We start from the raw sequence: 19,113 nt of genomic DNA, 5'->3' as shown, positions 1-19,113 counted from the left end.
TCTTAAAACCCGTCTAAGTTGCACAACTAGGCTAGTTCCGTAACATTAGGTTTCGTTCGTCACCTTTATCGACGCTTAGTAAGGAGTTCCTACTAGTACAGAGTGAGAGACAAGATTAGAGTGCGCCAAAAACCGCAAAACCGCAAAACCAAACCGCCCCAAACCGCAAATGGTTTGGTTTTTGGGGCCAGTTTCAGAAACCATTGCGGTTTTTGGTTTTCGAGGCCCAAACCGCAATGGTTCTTGGGGCCCCAATGGTTTGGCAAACAATGCAAACTGGGTGGGTCCTTGTCAGTGTATAATTTATGCGGGTTTTCTCTGTTTCTTAGGGTATTTGACTTCGAAGATATGATATATGTGAAATAAGTGCTTTAGGCTTAGGCACTTGATTTCTGACCGCGGTCAGAAATATAGGGTTCTCTTATTATAGTACTAGCTTTTTGACCGCGGTCAGAAATTAGTGTAATGATTGAATTCGCTATCCTGTTGATCGCTAATAATACTGGTATAGATCCTCGTCATGTCTGATCCGTTTCCGAGCTCTTACAGAAGCACGTATCTGAGTGCTTTTATCTTTATTAGAAGGAAGGGGAGGGTCAGTATCATGATCGATCATAACCTGTATATCCTCCCTACCTTGCACCTCTTCCTCTTCCTGGGTTTACTCTTCCTCAGTATCACTAATCGGATCGACGTTCACTGTATCAGTTGTGATTTCCTTCTCCTCCTTTGCCGCTTCGATCTCGTCGCGAGTAAAGAATTCCTGTAGGAATACTGCCTGTTCCTCCTCGATCTCGAATTTTGAAGTACAAAGAAACATCATTAACTCCTGGATAGTTGTTGCACTTAATCTTCCACGGCGATAGTGACAGATATCTCGGGCAGTATTAAAAAGTCGTTCAACACCAGCACCAGTCGCAGGGACTGAAAGCACATCTCGTGCAAGGGCTGCAAGAGTTGGGAAACGATAGGCATTCTCCCTCCAAAACACTAAAGGCGCTATATCTATAGTAGCTTGTGGGATAATTAATATCATATAAAGCAAAGTAATTAAGGATACATACCACTATCAAGATATTGCGAAAGCTCATCGCCTGCTACAGCAGAGCGGGGACGCTTTGGCTTTACCATCGAGTCTAGGCGCGATATTCCTCCCCCTAACGAAAGAGATAGAGGAGACGTCGGTTGCTGGGCAAGACGTTCTTTATAAACAGCCAAATGCTCTTCAAGAGACTTTCTGTATATCGTACGCCAACGATCATCCCAATCATCTGTTTGGAAGAACTGGAATTTGTTCGCTGGAGCTAGCATTGTAGTGATTGCATAAAGATGCCCTCGTACGTTATCTGTCTCAGAGTAGTACTCATCAAGCTTCTTTCGCGCAGCTTGTAACGCCTGAAGCATCTGTCGCTTCCAGGTAGTCTTCTTCCGCGTAAGCTGGGTGATTGATAGCTCTAGGTGCTCAAACAGCTTGTTATAAATCAGAAATACATGATGTGTAGTGGCATCCCGGGTTTTTGAAAGTTCAACTGTGAAATCAAAGAAGGGCTGGGTAATGAAGAGAAGGTAGTCAACCTGGCGCCATTCTTCGTCCTCGAGTACCATATCAGGCCGCTCATACTCATCACAAAATGGCTGGAAAAACGATCGTAAGCGTTTTGCACGTCGAAGCATTAGAAACGTAGAATTCCAGCGTGTCTTAACGTCTTGAAGAGGCATAAGCTTTGTTGTTTCGCCTTGTAGATTGTAGAAGGTTTCCCGTCGTTGGGGACTTGCATTCACATAGATCGCAAGGTTTCGAATCTAGATATCGTAGTTAGTATAATATAAAAACTCTAGATTGTATAAATATATACCTTCGATAGTGTATTGGCAATATTTTGCTTAGTTGCATTCATACGCGCTGACTGGGATCGCTGCTCTGTCCACCGTGTCTCCGTTGATTCATTGAGCGGGCAAGCCTTAATATACCCAAGAAGCTCATTAAGGCTCAGCTGAATCACATGGGCAAGACAAGGGACCCTAATAAGGGTAGTGTCTTCTGATATTGCTTGTTGTAGTGTATCAACCAATGTCTGGTTATTTGATGCATTGTCAGTCGTGATTGCGAAGACCCGATCTTCGATCTTATGTCGCAAAAGTATATCGAGGAGTACAGAACTTAGGTTCACACCAGAGTGTGATCCGTAAAGGGGTTCAAAGCCGAGAAGAACCTCACGGTATTGCCAGTCCTTATCGATAAAATAGCCAGTTATAGCCATAAATGCCTGTGTGAAAGGCGAGGTCCAGCAATCAAGAGCAATTGATATTTTTGTATCTTCTGGGAGCATTCTTAGAATTCTTTCCTGTTGTTGTTGTACGGAGGATTGTAGCCGGCGTCGTATAGTCTTTGCTGAAGGGATATCCGGGACCCTCGGTGCAGATTGGGCTATCTGGATTAAGCGATGAAACTTAGGATGCTCGATCAGCCGAAAGGGAAGACGCGCGACCGTAAGAAATGTAAGAAGCTCTTGTTCCCATATCTCTTGACTGAATTCATTGGCGATCGGCGTATTCTAGTTATAGTCTAGGAATTAGACTAGAACTAATTATAATAATAGACGAGAAACATACCTTGAGCTGTAAAAATCGAGTGATATCTGTCCCTTGACCTTGGGTAGCTTTTATACACCCTGCGCTAGAAAGGTGGCCTTTCATAGTTGAGGTTCCTTGACGCTGTTTCTTCCCATCTTTTGTCTCACGGACAAAGTTTGGGTGCTCAAGAATCTGTCCACAGCGCTTGCACATAACCTTTGCAGTACCATCAGAGCTATGGGCGACCTGGTGAAATGTGTCCCAGGTACTAGACTGATGTTTCGCGTCCCAGGATATATGTTGTTTCTTACCGAAGCCTGTCTCTAGCCACCAACTTACCCAGTCGTTATGGAGCATTTCGTCATAGAGAAAATAGACCTTCTTACGACCAGGGCCAACACGTGTGAATGTTGAAGGGATTGATGGAGGTAGGGACGGTCGGAGGAAGTCCGTTTCGAATGAAGGTAATGTTTCCTGACTCTCAGATAGATCAGATATAAAAGGATGATTGTGAGTATAATTGTCGAAATCACTATCGTAGATCGATGAGGAGAAGGCAGATTGCTGGGTTTGAGACATGATGAGTATGAAAACACAACTACTAATGGTAAATACTAAGAGGGAAGGGTCAGACTTACATAAATTATACAGATTCTAACTAACTATATAGACGCGACTGACAGGACAACAAAGGATTCCTAAATAAGTGGATATATCGCGATTTAATTAGTATACTAAGCCGCTAATTGGATAACAGTAGCTTACTATATGGGTCAAAACCGCAAGAAACCATCAAGAAACCGCAAAAAACCAATAAAAACCGTAAGAAACCATTAAAAAACCGCAAGAAACCGCAAGAAACTTTAAATCATTTTTCCGCCGAAAGCTACCTCGAAAATTGAGCCTAAGGCAGCAGCTATATCAAAGTCTCAACTAAATAACTAAGTGACTTTAAACTAATTTTACAGTCTATAAACTAAGGAGTTATTATTGAAATAGGATAATATTTATAAAAAGGATAATTCGTAATTGATTAATATAAGTTATAATATTATAATACCTTTATTTAAAAAGTTGTAGGGAAACTGTAGTGATCAGGGAAAGATATATATTAAACTGTTATATTGAATATATATTTCCGCGATAAAATATAGAAGAACATCTAAGACCCAACAATTTCTCCTTTTTATTATCCATATAATAGGCTGATACTAGTACTAGTTAAGGCTTAGGCTCTACCCACGTAGTATATTTCTGACCGAGGTTAGAAACAAATGCTACCGCCCACGCGGATATAAAGTATAGTTGTGACCAATACAAGGTTAAATAACAGTAATATATTAGCATGAGTCACCCAGTTTATGTATGCCAAGACCTCAATTTTATACAAAAATGGTTTTTGTTGGGGCCCCATTGGGGAACCGCAGTGGTTTGTGGTTTGGTTGCGGTTTGGGTGGTTGGAAACCGCAACCACTGCGGTTTGGTTTTTGGGGGCAAACCTTGCCCCCAATTGCGGTTTTTGGCGCACTCTAGACAAGATGTCTTACCAACCACGACGACATAATACCTTTGATCACGACAACCTATCAGACGCACTACCGGCACAACAAGCGATGGGAGAGATCTTCCCCCCACCACGAGAGAACGATAGGATAGAAAGGGGGCCGACCCGGCCAACTTACCCCGATGTACGAACCTACAATGGATAGGACCCTAAGGAGTACGCAGCCTTTCGTACGAACTTGAAAATCAAGTTCTTGATAGATGCCCACTACTTTTACTCCGAGGAAATGAAGACCTACTACGCGTTTAGTAGGCTAGAAGGCATTGCGAGCTAGCAAGCCCACGCATGGATCTTAGCAATGGAGAATGAGAAGAAACCCCTCCTTCTCAATGAATTTTACTAAGCTATAGATCTCTACTTTAAAGACCTAGACAAGGAACAACGTGCCCTCGTACGAGTAAATTCGATGAAGTAGGGTAGGAGGAGTCTCCACGACTTCCTATCTGAGTTCGACTAGACACTAGTTACCGCGGGTGGATTACACTGGTCCGATGCCTAGAAGATGGCCCTTCTCCGGACCGCAATTAACGTCGATCTACTCTAGAGTACCGTTAGAGCTGAATTCGCTTCGTACGATGACTACCGGAACCGCCTTCTTCGGATCGACCACGACCTTCGGTAGATTGAAACGCTCTAAAAGAAGAAGTTAAGACCCTTCTTCCGTGGCAATCTCAGCAACACCTAAGACGACGCCGGCAGGATAGACTAGGAACCTACTTAAGCAACTAGGATCGCCGCCCTAGAAGCCGAGATCGCGGCCCTAAAGATAAACCAAAGGAGCAGTCCTTCTCGTACGAACGAACGGGTAAAATGGGTCTCCCGGGAAGAGATTGACTAACGCCGAATGAAGGGGGAATGCCTACGCTGCGGATAGAGAGGGCACCTGATTGCGGGCTGTAGACTACGGCCTGCCACCCGACCTCTAGAGGTGAACGCTATCGATGTAGATGGAGACAACGACTCGGGAAAAGAATAACCTTCGTACGAAATCGTGTACGGAGGTCGCTAGATACTTCAAAATTGAAACATTCTGTTTGGGAAGAATTTGAAGCCACGCGTATAAACTCCCCACCGTTTGTTATTGCCGCGACCCTAGACCGACAAGCTATAGCCCGTACCTTAGTCGATAGCGGATGCCTATCGTACGGAGCTATTAGTGAAGCCTTTGCGAAAGAAAGGAACTTAGAGACTTTCGAGATCCTACCACGAACATTAAGAGGAATAGGAGGAAAGGGGACGATTTCATAAATCGTACGAACCTCCCTCTTAATTGACCACCACTTTGAGAAAGAGACCTACTTCTATATGATCCCTGATTCCATCGGATACGACCTGATTCTTGGCCTACCCTGGCTGAGACAACAGAACGCTTGCTTCGAACCTTTAAGGAACCGGTTATATCTTCGATCATCGAAAACCCGCCTCTATGGGATCGGCAAAACTCCTCTCCCCGATACTATAGAGATCTCGGCACTCTTAATGCATAGAGAGATTTAGTCAGCAATAAAAGACCATAATTCGTACGATTCCCAAATCTTTGCTATCTCTATGGCCGATATCGAGAAAGCATTGAAAACCAAGAAACTAAAGGACCTAAAGGTGGAACTCCCCACTAAGTACCACGAATTCCTCCCTTTATTTGACCCCGACGAAGCGACTAAACTCCCACCACACCGCGGGGAAGGAATCGACTATAAAATCGAACTTATACGAGAAAATGGTAAAGAACCAATAGTCCCCTGGGGGCCCCTCTACAATATGTCGAACGAAGAACTTCTAGTGCTACGAAAGACCCTAAATGAGCTCTTAGATAAGAACTTTATCAGGGTTAGCAAATCCTTAGCAGTAGCACTAGTGCTATTCGTACGAAAGCCAGGAGGAGGGCTCCGTTTCTGCGTCGACTACCGAGCGCTAAACGCTCTCACAAAAAAGGACCGCTACCCCCTTCCCCTGATTTATGAGACGCTGAACCAGATCGGACGAGCGAGATGGTTCACGAAACTCGACGTATCAGCCGCGTTCCATAAGATCCGGATTACCGAAGGAGAAGAATAGAAAACCGCGTTTCGTACGAGGTACGGACTTTACGAATGGCTTGTTACCCCCTTTAGCCTAGCCAACGCGCCGAGCTCATTCCAGAAATATATCAACTAGTCCCTACGAGAATACCTAGACGATTTCTGCTCCGCCTACCTCGACGATATATTAATCTATTCGGAAGGGAACATCGAAGATCATCAAAAACACGTAAAGAAGGTCCTCCAGAAGCTACAGGAAGCTGGCCTACACTTGGATATTAGGAAGTGCGAATTCGAATGCACCGAAACCAAGTACCTTAGCTTTATCGTACGAGCAGGAGAAGGGGTTAAGATAGACGCTAAAAAAGTGCAAGCGATACTCGACTAGGAAACACCAACCACAGTCCGAGGCGTGAGGGGATTCCTCGGCTTTGCCAACTTCTACCGATAATTCATCCCAAACTATTCAGAAGTCGTACGACCTCTTACCCAACTCACGCAAAACAACGTCCCCTTTGTCTGGTCTACTATATGCGAGAAGAGCTTCTAGGAGCTAAAACGACTCTTCACAATAGAGCCGATACTAGCAGCCTTTGACCCATCTCGTACGACAGTGGTAGAGTCCGACTCGTTAGGATACACGGTTAGAGGAGTCCTCTCATAGTACGATAATAAGGGTGTGCTACGACCATACGCCTACTTCTCCAAGAAAAACGCTCCCGCCGAGTATAACTATAAGATCTACGATAAGGAGCTGCTCGCTGTCGTACGATACCTAGAAGCATAGGACGCAGAACTACGTTCAGTCTAAGGGAAATTCCTCGTTATCACCGACCATAAGAACCTAGAATACTTCTTTAAACCAAGGAAGCTCACTAAACGGCATATACGGTGGTCACTCTTCTTAAGTAGGTTCAACTTCGACTTCCAATATCGCCCCGGTATAGACAACGCCCGAGCGGACGCCCTATCACGACAAGACTAAGATAACCTAACCGAGGAAGACCTAAGAATCGCAGATCGTACGAAGTGTCTCCTAACGCAGATAGGAGACGATAAGGCTACTATAAATATCTATACCACGACCGTATAGCAAACCCCTAACGAATAAGACTAGGAGCTAGCGAGAGATAGGGATAACGAGTACTAGGGCGCTATACGGACACTACAATAGGGCCTACGGAAGTTCCTACTAGAACTAAAGCTAAAAGTCTTAACTTCCGAATACACAATCGACTAAGCCTAGAAACTTCGCTTCCGCGGAAGGTTATAGGTCCCTAACTCTAAGCCCCTTCGTACGAAAATCATTCAGACCGCACACGACTCTCGACTCACCGGACACCTAGGGAGGGAGGAGACCTATACAGTGGTTAGCCGCGAGTACTTCTGGCCGAATATATCGATCGACATCCGGAGATTCGTACGGAACTATAACCTATATAACGGGGCGAAACTATAGCGAGAGCTAAAGCGAGGCCTCCTAAAGCCGCTCCCGGTGCCAGAACAACTATAGCGAGACGTGGCCCTCGACTTTATCACCGATTTACCACCAAGCGATAGCCGTACGAACATCTTAGTAATCATAGATCGGCTGACAAAGGGAGTGATCCTAAGGCCGATAAAGTCAATTTCGGCCGAAGACTCCGCATAGGCAATTATTAACAGCCTCGTACGACAACACGGATTCCTAAACTCGATCGTCTCGGACCGAGGAACCTAATTCACAAGCCTCCTATAGGAACGGATCTACTAGCTATATAAGGTTATACGACGGCTGTCGACGGCCTACCACCCCGAGACCGATAGACAGACCGAACGACACAATAGCACGTTAGAAGTGTACCTACGCCTCTTCGTACGATTTAAATAGAACGACTAGAAACGCCTACTCCTAATGGCCGAACTTACGTTAAATAGACGAGTCTCCGTAGTAACCGGCGTAAGCCCTTTCTTCCTAACCCACGGTTATAACCTCTCTCCATTTAACCCACTAATCGAGGAACCGCGTATAAACAGCACTATTACCACGCCAGAACTAAGCCCAATCTAAAAAGTAGAAACGATCGTACGAAAGCTAGCTGGAGCTATGGACTAGGCACGTGCATCGATAGCCTACGCTAACCAACAGATAGAAGCAAACGCTAACCGGCACCGACAACCGGCGCCTACCTTCTAAGTCGGAGACGCTATTTAGTTAAACCTAAAAAATATACAGACCGAACGACCCTACAAGAAGCTCGACTAGAAGAACGCAAAATATAGGGTTTAGGAAGTTATTAGTTCCCACGCAGTACGACTAGATACGCCACCCGGCATTCACCCAGTATTCCATGTTAACCTCGTACGACTCGCGACATAAGACCCCCTTCCGTCCTAACTAGCACACGAACCGTAACCACTAGCAATCATAGTCGACGACCAAGAAGAGTGGGAGATCGAAGAAATTATAGATAAGACACAAACACGTAGGAGGAACAACGCTCGTACGAGCTACAAGGTTAAGTGGAGAGGCTACACGAGACCAACCACAGAGCCAGCGGACGCACTCAAGGACACAATAGCGTTAGACGTGTGGCTACAGAAGACCGCACCGTTTAGAAAGATCGATAGGTCCCTTGATAAGGCTAGCTACTACGCTTCGTGCTAGTGCTAACTAAGTCTAGAAACCTCGATATTGTGTGTTGATTGCGTCTATGAAAAGTGCTAAGCCTCGTACGGTCTAGTCAATAAGCTCCTCTACAACAGAGGGCGGAGGGAGAGGGCCAGCTCCACACTTCCCGCTGCACTGGAGTGAAGCACAGCATTCGAAGGGCTTCGTTTCCCGCAGCAGTCAGACGGACCTTGACATACTGCTTCCCTCCGTGCTCAATGCGAGTCAGGGGCAGGAGCATACGCCGGGAGGAGGGTTCGACTTAACGCGGGTCGTACGATAGAAGATTGAAGTTAGACGACTCCATGGTTGACAGGAGGTTTAGAGACTGCGAATAAAAAATAAAAAAAAGAAGAAGAAGAAGGGAATTGAGGACCTATTTATGCCTTCCAACTACAGCCCACATACTACAAAGCAACGACGTCGTCGAACACGTTTGCCCTATTCGGCTAATCATAGGCCACGATTTTATTTACTTCTCCCATTGATTCCTAATCTGGCGTCTATTGAAGCAAACAGTCATTGTCCTAGGGGAGGGGGGTATTGTTATGGGGCCGTCGTACTTCGTACGAAGCCCTATGGAAGATGCTTGCTTATGCTGCGCGGAATCTGCTAAACGTTACCGCCTTCGACGGAATATGTACACATTTGTTAGCTTAGGAGAACTCCTCTCCTCAACGAAACCTTCTTATTCTTAAAACCCGTCTAAGTTGCACAACTAGGCTAGTTCCGTAACAGTGACTTATTAAAAACCTCGTGATACTAAATATCACAAAAACCGGGAGCGATATACTTAAGACAATATAGGATATCGAAGATCACACTCTCTTAATGCTAAATCTCTGGAACGCCGGCTACGTTACCCTCGATATATTGTTAGTGAACGTCGAGAAGCTATTTTTCTGCGGTATCGTGCGTAACCCTACACTCGAAAAGGGTACGCCACTTACGCCGTAGCGTCTAGATATATGTTCGGTCGGACGCTTAGAATAGCTCGAAGAGGGTTCGAAGTTGTTGATACGGAGTGAGCTAGCCGAGAAGGTAGGATTTATACTTAGGGTCTATCGTGGCTACGATTATCCCTATAATCATCCGTCGTGCCTTACTTTATAACTCGTATTCCGACCGCTCTTACTAGTAGATACCTCGAAGATCGCGAAGACGAGCGACTTCTTAATTAGTAAGATCGCTCGTAGATTGTGCATCTTATCGTATCTCGGAGGGCATAGGTTTTAACGGTGGTGGAGGTCTCTCGGGTTCAACTAGTAGTTCTAGGTTGATCTACTACTAGATATCCGCCTCGAGTGCTATCACCTTAATCTATGATAACCACGGTTTCCACTGCTCGTAGGATGTAAGCCTTCCTAAGGCGACCGCTGACATATTCTCCATTGTCGGGAATCAGGATTAGGCCTTGTGCCTAATTGTGCTTGCGAACCGGGCTCATAACTATCAGAGTCTAGGGGTCAAAAACGGTGGTGTGTATTAATGGGTAAGAAACTGGTTTAAATACATGTGGGGCTCATGCCCTAGTAGCTATGCGCTGACAATATATTCTGGCCCGATCCCTCAGGCACCAACAGTAGCACGTGACCACATGGCATCTCTTTGGAACAAACGTCACGCATGGATCTCATCTAGAAAGTCATATCAACTCGAAGATCTCGGCCAATGAATTGATTTTGTTTTCTATTACTATTCACTGGCATGTCCACATTTATAAATTTCCATACTCTAAAGTACTATTGAGAACAACAATCTGGGCAGTTTCCCATACTCCAGCCAGTTCGAACCAGTCCAAACGCCAAGTCAATCAAGCAAGAAAAAAAAAAAAAAGAACAAAGGAAACAAAAATCCATCAGATGTCTCATATGACAATCTATTTCAGGTACCGCATAGCCTTCCAGGATGCCACATAGGCCCGCGCGATGTCAGCATTAACGGGCCCTTCGGCAGCCATGGTGGCCGAGTGCTCTTTCGCTTTCTGGGTGTCGAGTATTATGCCACCACAAGACATGCGCTCAAAGTGACCGTCGAGGAAGTCGACGAGACGTGCGGCTGGGTTCTCGTCGGCGGACAGTGGCGAGCGGCGCACGCGCGTGATCCAGTCAGCGTAGGGGATGATGTATTGGGAAGGGATGTCAAGCGCCGCTGCCAGCACCGGCGACATGTCCTCCCATGGTTGGCCGACCGGGTTGTCAATATGATAGACAGGGTAAGCTGCATGGCTGCCATTTTCCAATTTTAACAAGTCCACCATGACGCTGGCGCTGCGGTCGACAGGCAGCCACTGCAGGGTACCATGCAGGTCGGGCCACGCGCGCAAAGCCTGCGCACTCTTCACCAAGAAGGCAAAGTGCTCGACTGGGTTCCAGAAGCCGCTGCGGCTGGAGCCGGCGATTTGACCTGGGCGCGTGACGGTCGCGCGAAACAGGTGTGGGTAGCGGTGCAGTGTCTCGTCGAGCATGCGCTCGTGCACCCACTTGCCCTCGGGGTAGCCGCCTGGCATGACGGCGGCCATGGACACGCGGTCTTCGGTGATGCGTGGGCCAGCGGATGTATCCGCGTAACCGACCACGCCGATCGATGACACAAACTGGAAGCCGACGCGCGTCTTTGGCTTTCCAAGAGCTATCTCCCGCGCTAGGTCTAGCAGGTTGCGCATGGCCTGTAGCTGCGGCTCGAAGCCCTTGAGGGGCCGTGTGCCGCTCATGGGCCAGGCGTTGTGCACAATGTGGGTGACATGCGCGGCCAGCCAGGCATATTCTTCAGCGGACAGGCCGAGCTGCGGCTTGGCGGTGTCGGTCTCGTAGACGCGAAGCTTTTCCTGCTCGGTGGGTGACAAAGTAATGCCCCGTGACGAAAAGGCCTCGGCTTGGCGCTGATGGGCCGGGACACTGGAGTGACGGTTTACGCAGACGACAGTGGCAACGTCGGCGCGCTTAGCGAGGCTCTGCACAAGGTGGGCCCCAAGGCTGCCGGTGGCACCGGTGACGATGACCACAGCAGGAGTAGAAGGGGTAGAGACGTCTATAACAGCGGATCCAAGATCCGGTGTCGCCCAGCCAGCTGTGTAGGAGGCCACAAGTCGTTCAGCATCGGCCTCACGGGCTACCACGTCGCCTCTATCGATCATCTTGGTTTCCTCCACGGATGCCACAGATGCTGGGAGACGAGCCTTCGGCTCTCCAGAGGCCAGGGCAATGATAACCTTCTGGAAGGCGTTTTCGGGCCGGTTACCATCAGTCCAGTCGACGTGGCCGAAGCCGGCGGCGTGTAGAGCGCGCTCCCAGTGTTCAGTGGGCACGACGGCGTGGGTGCGGCCGTCGTCAAAGAGCCACCAGCCCTCGAGCAGGCCGAACACAATATCCATGGCCGGCACGCACTCAGTCATTTCGAGGATCATAAGGAAGCCATCAGGACGGAGAGCTAGGTGCACGTTTTGAGTCGACGCAACCAAGTCGTGGGTGGCATGGATGGCGTTACTAGCCAGAACTAGATGCTGTCCCAGGAGCTCCGCGGCCGGCGGCTTCTCGATATCGTGCACAGCAAAGCGCATGAATGGGTACTGCTTAGCGAACTTGCGGCGCGCATTGGCCACCATGGACGGCGACAGGTCAGTGAAGGTATACTCAACAGGAATGCCCAGGGATGCGAGCACTGGAGCCATCACATTCGTCGTACCACCAGTACCGCCACCCATTTCGAGGACTTTCAGGGTCTCGCCAGGCTGGGTCACACGTCTGGATAATTGGGTGATAACCTCTGCCATCTGCTGGTAGTGCATGCGGTTGAAGGCGTAGTCACAATACATGGCCTGGACCAGCTGGCGGCCCTCGGCGCTACCGAAGATAACGCGAATGCCGTCCGTGGTGCCACTGAGCACACCAGCCAGGTTCTTGCCGGCGTAGTAGGCCAGGCGATCGGGGATGGCGGACTCTGAGTGCGCGGCCACCATCTCCTCGAGCAGGGCGGCGCTGGTCTTGCGCGGCACGGCTATGTGCGTGCGCGTGATCTGACCCGTCACTGTATCGATGTCGATCAGGCGTGCCTCACGCTCGAGGAAGCCGTAGACAAACTCCATCATGCGGCCGTGCTGTGGCAAGAAGGCAACGCGGTCTAGAAGCTGTCCCGGGGCGGCCGTCCGCAGCGGCGATCCGAGCTGGTCAAAGGCCTCGACGATTAGGGCTGTGCAGAGTTTGCTGCTGCCGGCCAGGCTGACGCGGGCAATGCTGTCAAGGCCAAACTCGCGGATCTTATCGTCAGTCGTCAGCTTGACCTGGCCGAAGCACTCGAGGATGTCGGAGCGGGAGAGCGTTAAATTACTGGTGGCTGGACCGGCTGGCAACGAGGCGGGTTTAACGAAAGTAGATGCCTCTTCTGGGTCTGGTGTGGTGATGTCAGAGGCCGTGTCGTCGTTCTCATCTGACGGCGTGATGAGTTCTGCCGCGGAGTCGCTGTCAGTGTCATCCGACTCTTGCTCAACAGCGTCTTCCCCTCCCCCGATCTTGCTCAACCCATTTGCGACGCAGGCGACAAACTGGCGCAGACTAGTGGCCTCCATCATTTCGCCGTGGTCAAGGGTAAATTTGAACGTGTTCTCGACCTCGCGGGCCAGCTCCATGCCCATCAGCGAGTCGATGCCTAGGTCGGCCATCTCGCTGTCGAGGGTCATTTCGCTGGGATCCACACCGGAGACATTGGCGACCAGGTTGCACACGTCTTCGGTGATGTCGCGAGTCTTTTTCTTTGCTTTCTTTACTTTGACAGCAGACTTGACGGCTTCGAGAGCAGCAGCCACTGCAATTGGAGGAGCAGAAGCAGCAGCAGCAGACGGAACAGATGCTACCACCGCCACCTTTCTGAGGAACTTCTGATCCGTCGTGAAGCGCGTTAGGATCTTACTCATAGACGCCTTGGGTACACGCGCGTACTGCAGGCCCAGCATGACGTCGCTCAGCGCGCCGGTGGCTGCGTCAAACACAAAGATGTCGCTTATGTAGGCCTTGTCGGACTGACGCGTGTGGCGCGCGAGGACGTGCCAGATGCCGGGGCCGTTCTCTTTACCAGAAATCTCTGGGAGAGCCTTTGGCGATCGCATTAGCAGCTCGCAGCTGGTGGCAATGAACATTTCGCCTGGCGGCAAATCTTCGGTCAGCAAGTTCACATAAATGCCGGCGACCTGGCCAAACGAGTCGCCCATTGGAACGTCGAGCCAGGTGTTGCCCTCGTGGCGTTTATGAATAACACCAGCACTCTCACCGGGGCGGCCGACGATGTATTTCACACCGCGGTAGACCGGCCCGAAGTCGACAATGTCACTGAAGGCACGGTACACGTTGCGGCCGTGCAGCATCTCAACGCCGTCGTTGTCGAGATCTAGCTTAAGTAGGGACTGACACTGCGCGTGGCTGACCAGACGCTCGTAATGGCCAAACTGTTGTAAATAGGAGGCGTCGGTTGGCGCGCGCATGCGTATCACGGCCTCGGCGTGGACCTGGGAGTCACCGTTGCCGGCCACACTGTGTAGGCTCAACTGCCATTTCATCTCGGCCTTGTCCAGCGGCGACAGGTCCATGTAGAAAACACGCGTCGAGTCGGCACATACTGGTGCGTGGCTGATGAGGTCGTGCACCGTTGGCGAATAACCAGCTGGTCGCCAGTCCAGATTGAGGCTGAAGAGAGCCTCGATGGCCATGTCGATCTCGAGCGTCGCAGGGCAGATGGGTGCCGTCTGGGCGATGACGTGGGATGCAAATAGACGCTGGTATGGATCTGAGGCCGTGTTAATACGGAAGCGGGCCAGCTTTTTATTCTTTTTGGGCTCCGGGTAGCCGATGAATGTCCAGATGGGGAGCGCCCGGGCGTCTTCCACTGGAGTGGCGGACGCAGCTCCTATAGTATAACCTCCTGCTTCAATCATGGCCTGGGCTGCCTTGGTGACAACCTCCGTTGGCGACTTCACATCCAGCCAGTGACGCGACTTCTCGAACTGGTACGGTGGCAGCAGCAGTTGCACGTACTCGCGTGCCTGGGAAGGGTGGTGCGGCCAGAAGGACACGCGCAGGCCCTGCTTCCATAGCGCGACCGTGGCATCTGTGAGTCCCTCGAGGCCCTTTTCGGTGTTGGTGATGGATACAGCCTGGAAAACGAGCGTGTCAGGGCTGGCAGAAGTGACTTGGGCCAATGCACGGCTCGCCATCACTGTGATCGTCGAGTTAGAGCCAGCTTCTAGGAAAATAGCCTGCGGGTGTTTCTTGGCCAGCCGTTGCACAGCGTGGTTGAAGAAAACAGGCTGGCGCATGTGCGATGGCACAAATGTCCAGTCAAGCGGGTCTGTTGAACTATGCTCAGTAGCTCGTTCGACCGGGATCACGGCGTCGTGGAAGATCAGGTCTCGACCGACGTTTCCGAGTTCGTCAACGAGCTGCTCTACAAGCACCGAGTGGAAGGCGTTGGTCACGTTGAGTCGCTTACTCTTTATGCCGGCTCCGGAAAACTTGCTATTGCCAGCGAGAGTGGCAGCAACGGCGTCGATGGACTGGGTCGTCCCGGCCAGCGTGAAGCTGCGAGGGCCGTTATAACAGGCAATGCTGGCGGAGCCATCACTGGTAGTATTAGCCGCCTTGAGCAGATCATGTACGAGTGCCTCGTCTGCCTCGATGGCCATCATGGCTCCCGAGTCCGGACCCCAGGCATCACGCACCAGCTTTGCCCGGCCAGCGACCAGGCGGACCGTGTCGCCAAGGCCCAGGACGCCGGCCACGCAAAGCGCTGTGATCTCGCCGAAGCTGTGGCCCACGACTGACACAACCTTCGAGGCCAACCCGCAGTCCATCCACGCCCGGGCGCTGGCATACTGCACGGCGAATAGCGCCGTTTGCAGCTGGACGATGTCGCGGATAGGCTCACGCGAGAAGATGGCAGGGAAAATGCTGGACAAGCCTGCCGCCGTGACAGCCGCATCGCACGCGTCTAGGTGCTGCCGCAAAACGGCGACGCTGTCGTATAGTGCGCGGTCCAGCCCGACAAACGTCGAATTTTGGCCGCCGAAGCACAACACAACCGGCCGTTCCCCCTTGGCGACTGTGATGCCGCTAGCGGCGGCTGTTTCTTTGGTAGCCGCGGCAGCGAGGGTGAGCTTGTCCTGAAGCTCCTCTAGCGACCGACAGCTGAAGACAATCCCCTGCGGTAGGCCGGGGTTCGACTGCCGGGCCATGTTGAAGGACACATCAGCTAGTGTTGCTTTTTGGCCTCCAGTGCGGGCACCTAGGTACGGAGCTAGAGCCTTGCTGTAGACGGCTATGCTGCGAGCGTCGAATCCTGTGATCCAGAAGGGCTGGCGGGCCGTCGACTCGGCTAGTAAGCGGTTGTCGGAGGTCGGGTTATGCGCTGAGTAGGCCAAGAGGAGACTGGCGTTAGACCCGCAGGCGCCATAGTTGTTGAGCAGCGCGACCTTGCGCTCAGCCGGCCACGGCCGTAACGCCGTCACTACCTCTATCATGTCGGCCGGCGACGCGTGGATGTGTGGGTTCATGCGCGTGAAGCTGGCCTGCGGCGGGATGAAGTTGTCGCGCATCATCATGAGCAATTTTACTAGCGCGATCACCCCGGAAGCGCCCTCTGTGTGGCCCACATGACCTTTTACGGAGCCGATGGCCACGGCGGTGTCGCGCAGGGGGCTGGCGACCGCCAGCTTAACACTTTCATACTCGGCCGGGTCGCCGACTGGCGTGCCGGTGCCGTGGGCCTCGACGACTGAAATCTCAGCTGGGTCGACGCCAGCCTTGCGAATCACGTCCTTGAACAGGGTCGACAGCGACGGCACATTGGGCACGAATAGCGGCGTGATGTTGAGGTTCTGATACACCGCCGTTGCCCGGATCGTTCCCAGAACTGTGTTGCCGGCGGCCTCAGCGTCTGATAGCTTCTTGAGGAAGACGAAAGCGACGCCCTCCGCTCGGCAGTAGCCGTCGGCGTCGGCGTCAAATGGCTTGCACTGTCCCGTCGGGCTCAAGAAGCTGCCGGCGCTTAGGTTCTGTATCCATTGCAAGTTGGTCATGACGTTGACGCCGCCGACTAGCGCCGCAGTCGCTTCGCCGGATAAAATGTTACGGCAGGCAGTGTGCATCGCTACCGTCGACGACGAACAAGCCGTATCAAAAGTCATCGCCGGGCCCGTCCACCCAAAAAAGTGCGCGATCCGGCCGGTAATAAAACTACGCAGGCCGCCCGTCGCCGTGAATGCGCTCGGTGCATGGGAGGCTATGTTTTGCTCGTAGTCGACGCCGCACACGCCTAGATAGCAGCCGATGTGGTCCTCTTTCTTCGTTTTGGGCTCCGTGAAATATCCTGACTGCTCGACCGCCTGGTACGCCGCCTGCAGCGATAGCCGGCACTGAGGGTCCATAGCCTGCGACTCGCGTGGGCTGCGCTTGAAGAACTTGTGGTCGAAGGCATCCGCGTCGCGCACGAAGTTGCCGTAGTACTTCTTCCCATCCGCATCTGCCGCGTCTCGGAAAAGCATATCGTGCATCATCCGCTCCCGTGTGATCACCTCGTGCTGCGATTTGCCTGTCTTCAGCATCGCTGCGAACTCCTCCAAATCCTCGGCGCCGGACACGTTGATGGACATGCCCACAATGGCAATGGCCTCCTCGGTGTCCCTTTCTCGCTCAACTGATGTAGGCAAAGCCTTGTCTGCTGAGATAGTTGTTGAAACGCCGGCGCTGGTGCCGTTGGCCGTAGGTGCAGCCGTGGCTGCAATAATCGAGGCCCTTTGAACCTTCCGGCTCTCAAGATGGCTCTCCAGCTCCTCGAAGACGACTTGCTTCGGCCCAAACCGCCGCGTAATTGTTGGCGGAATGCACCGATCTAGTCCAAACGCCACTAGCGATACCTCCTTCTGAGTTGACGCTGAAACTGATAGCAGCTTCGACACTGTCCCGGCCCAGTTAAACTGCTGCGTCAAGATCGCTCGTAGCAACATTGCGGTAAGATTTGTCTCATCGGCTGAGACATGGGCCCCATTGGCCGAGTTGCTGTATGTCGGCAAGGCCAGCTGGGCCGCTGTCGCCGGAAACTGAAGCTGGTCACCATAAGAGTGACATAGTTCAATTAGCGCATCCGCATCCCGCTTCCGCTCCACCCCGGGTGCGTGCAGATGGCCCTTGATCGCCAGCGGAACGGCCTTCACGCCAGCGGCCCGCAGTTTCCGCGCTAGCGTCGGCGCTAGGCGCTCTGATGTCGTCACTGTTGCTCGCGCCTCGTCAAACAACACCGATATATAGGCGTCTGGTGTCAGAGAGGACACGATTCTCGTCATGTCGTCGCCTTGCTTGCTGCCGCTGCGCCACGCCGTCGCAAACGACACCGACCCGCCCTTGCCTTTGGCCTCATCCCGGGCCTCCCGTGCGTCCACCACCGCAGCCATCAGCAGGCCGATGCGCACCGCCACTGCACCGTATTTTTGGAACTCGTCCATGTTGTGTGAGCTTGCCACCGCTACCGCGGCAATCAGGCCGGCGCAGAAGCCTAGCGTTTCCACCGGCGGGGTGCTTTGTTGTTGTTGTCGAACGAGTTCCGCTTGGAGGTCTTCGACAGCGACCTCACCCAGCCGAAACTCCAGATACCGCCAGTACTGGTCCAGCTGGATGGCTACCATCAGAGGCCCAACCGCGACGCTGGGCAGCTCTGTCTCAGGCGCGATCAGGTCACCCGCTGAGATGCCGTTTCGCAACCATGAGTCGAAGTCGCTTAACTGCTCCGCACCTGGTACTGTGCCAGCCTCGGGGATCTTTTCCACCACGGCTGCCCAGTAGTGTGGCAGTCCGGCCACGGCCTCCAGTATCCATTTGGCGTTGGGCCCGCTGAGAAGCTGCTTTATGGGCTTTTCCAGTGACTTTTTGCTCTGTGTGCCGATGTGACCCCCAAACACAAAGGTCGTAGCCTTTTGTGCATCCCCCACCGAAGAGGGAATAGAAGATGTAGTCATTGTAGTGTAGGTAATGTGTGTAGCTGACTAGGTACTCAACCACTAAGTGAAGAAAAAAGATTTCTGGTCAACCCGAGTTCTGTGAATCACTTGTATGATTTGATTGTATACTGGAGATATTACATTTGGATGCCTAAATCCTCACACATTATTCCATAGCCCTGAATTCATTTACTATCGGAGATAGGCAACTTTGCATACGGACTTGCATTCCACTTAGAGATAGGCGTGCTTCACGGGAGTTTCATGTCTGAATAGCAGTCCGTTCCTATATTTTATCCGAAAGTCCGCATCTATGGCTGTCAGCATTAGA

At 51.4% G+C, this 19,113-nt stretch overlaps 2 protein-coding genes across 2 annotated transcripts; both read right to left on the bottom strand.

Moving 5' to 3' along the window:
• Window positions 1–661: 661 nt before the first annotated feature.
• On the bottom strand, window positions 662–3,153 carry N7517_000516 (uncharacterized protein; the record flags this gene model as incomplete). The annotated part of the gene is made up of 4 exons (XM_056718246.1): window positions 662–1,014; window positions 1,065–1,803; window positions 1,857–2,555; window positions 2,614–3,153. 4 exons carry the CDS (start codon window positions 3,151–3,153, stop codon window positions 662–664), a joined length of 2,331 nt encoding a protein of 776 aa, XP_056582381.1.
• Window positions 3,154–10,685: 7,532 nt separating this feature from the next.
• On the bottom strand, window positions 10,686–18,800 carry N7517_000515 (putative polyketide synthase; the record flags this gene model as incomplete). The annotated part of the gene is made up of 1 exon (XM_056718245.1): window positions 10,686–18,800. The coding sequence occupies one exon, from the start codon at window positions 18,798–18,800 to the stop codon at window positions 10,686–10,688; it is 8,115 nt and encodes a 2,704-aa protein (XP_056582380.1).
• Between the last annotated feature and the right edge of the window lie 313 nt (window positions 18,801–19,113).

This window comes from Penicillium concentricum (genome assembly GCF_028827145.1).
Source record: "Penicillium concentricum strain IBT 3081 chromosome Unknown utg000001l_segment0_segment0, whole genome shotgun sequence".
In the NCBI taxonomy this organism is placed as follows: Eukaryota; Fungi; Ascomycota; class Eurotiomycetes; order Eurotiales; family Aspergillaceae; genus Penicillium; species Penicillium concentricum.
The sequence above is the reverse complement of the archived record's forward strand: the minus strand, read 5'-3'. Positions and strand labels throughout refer to the sequence as shown.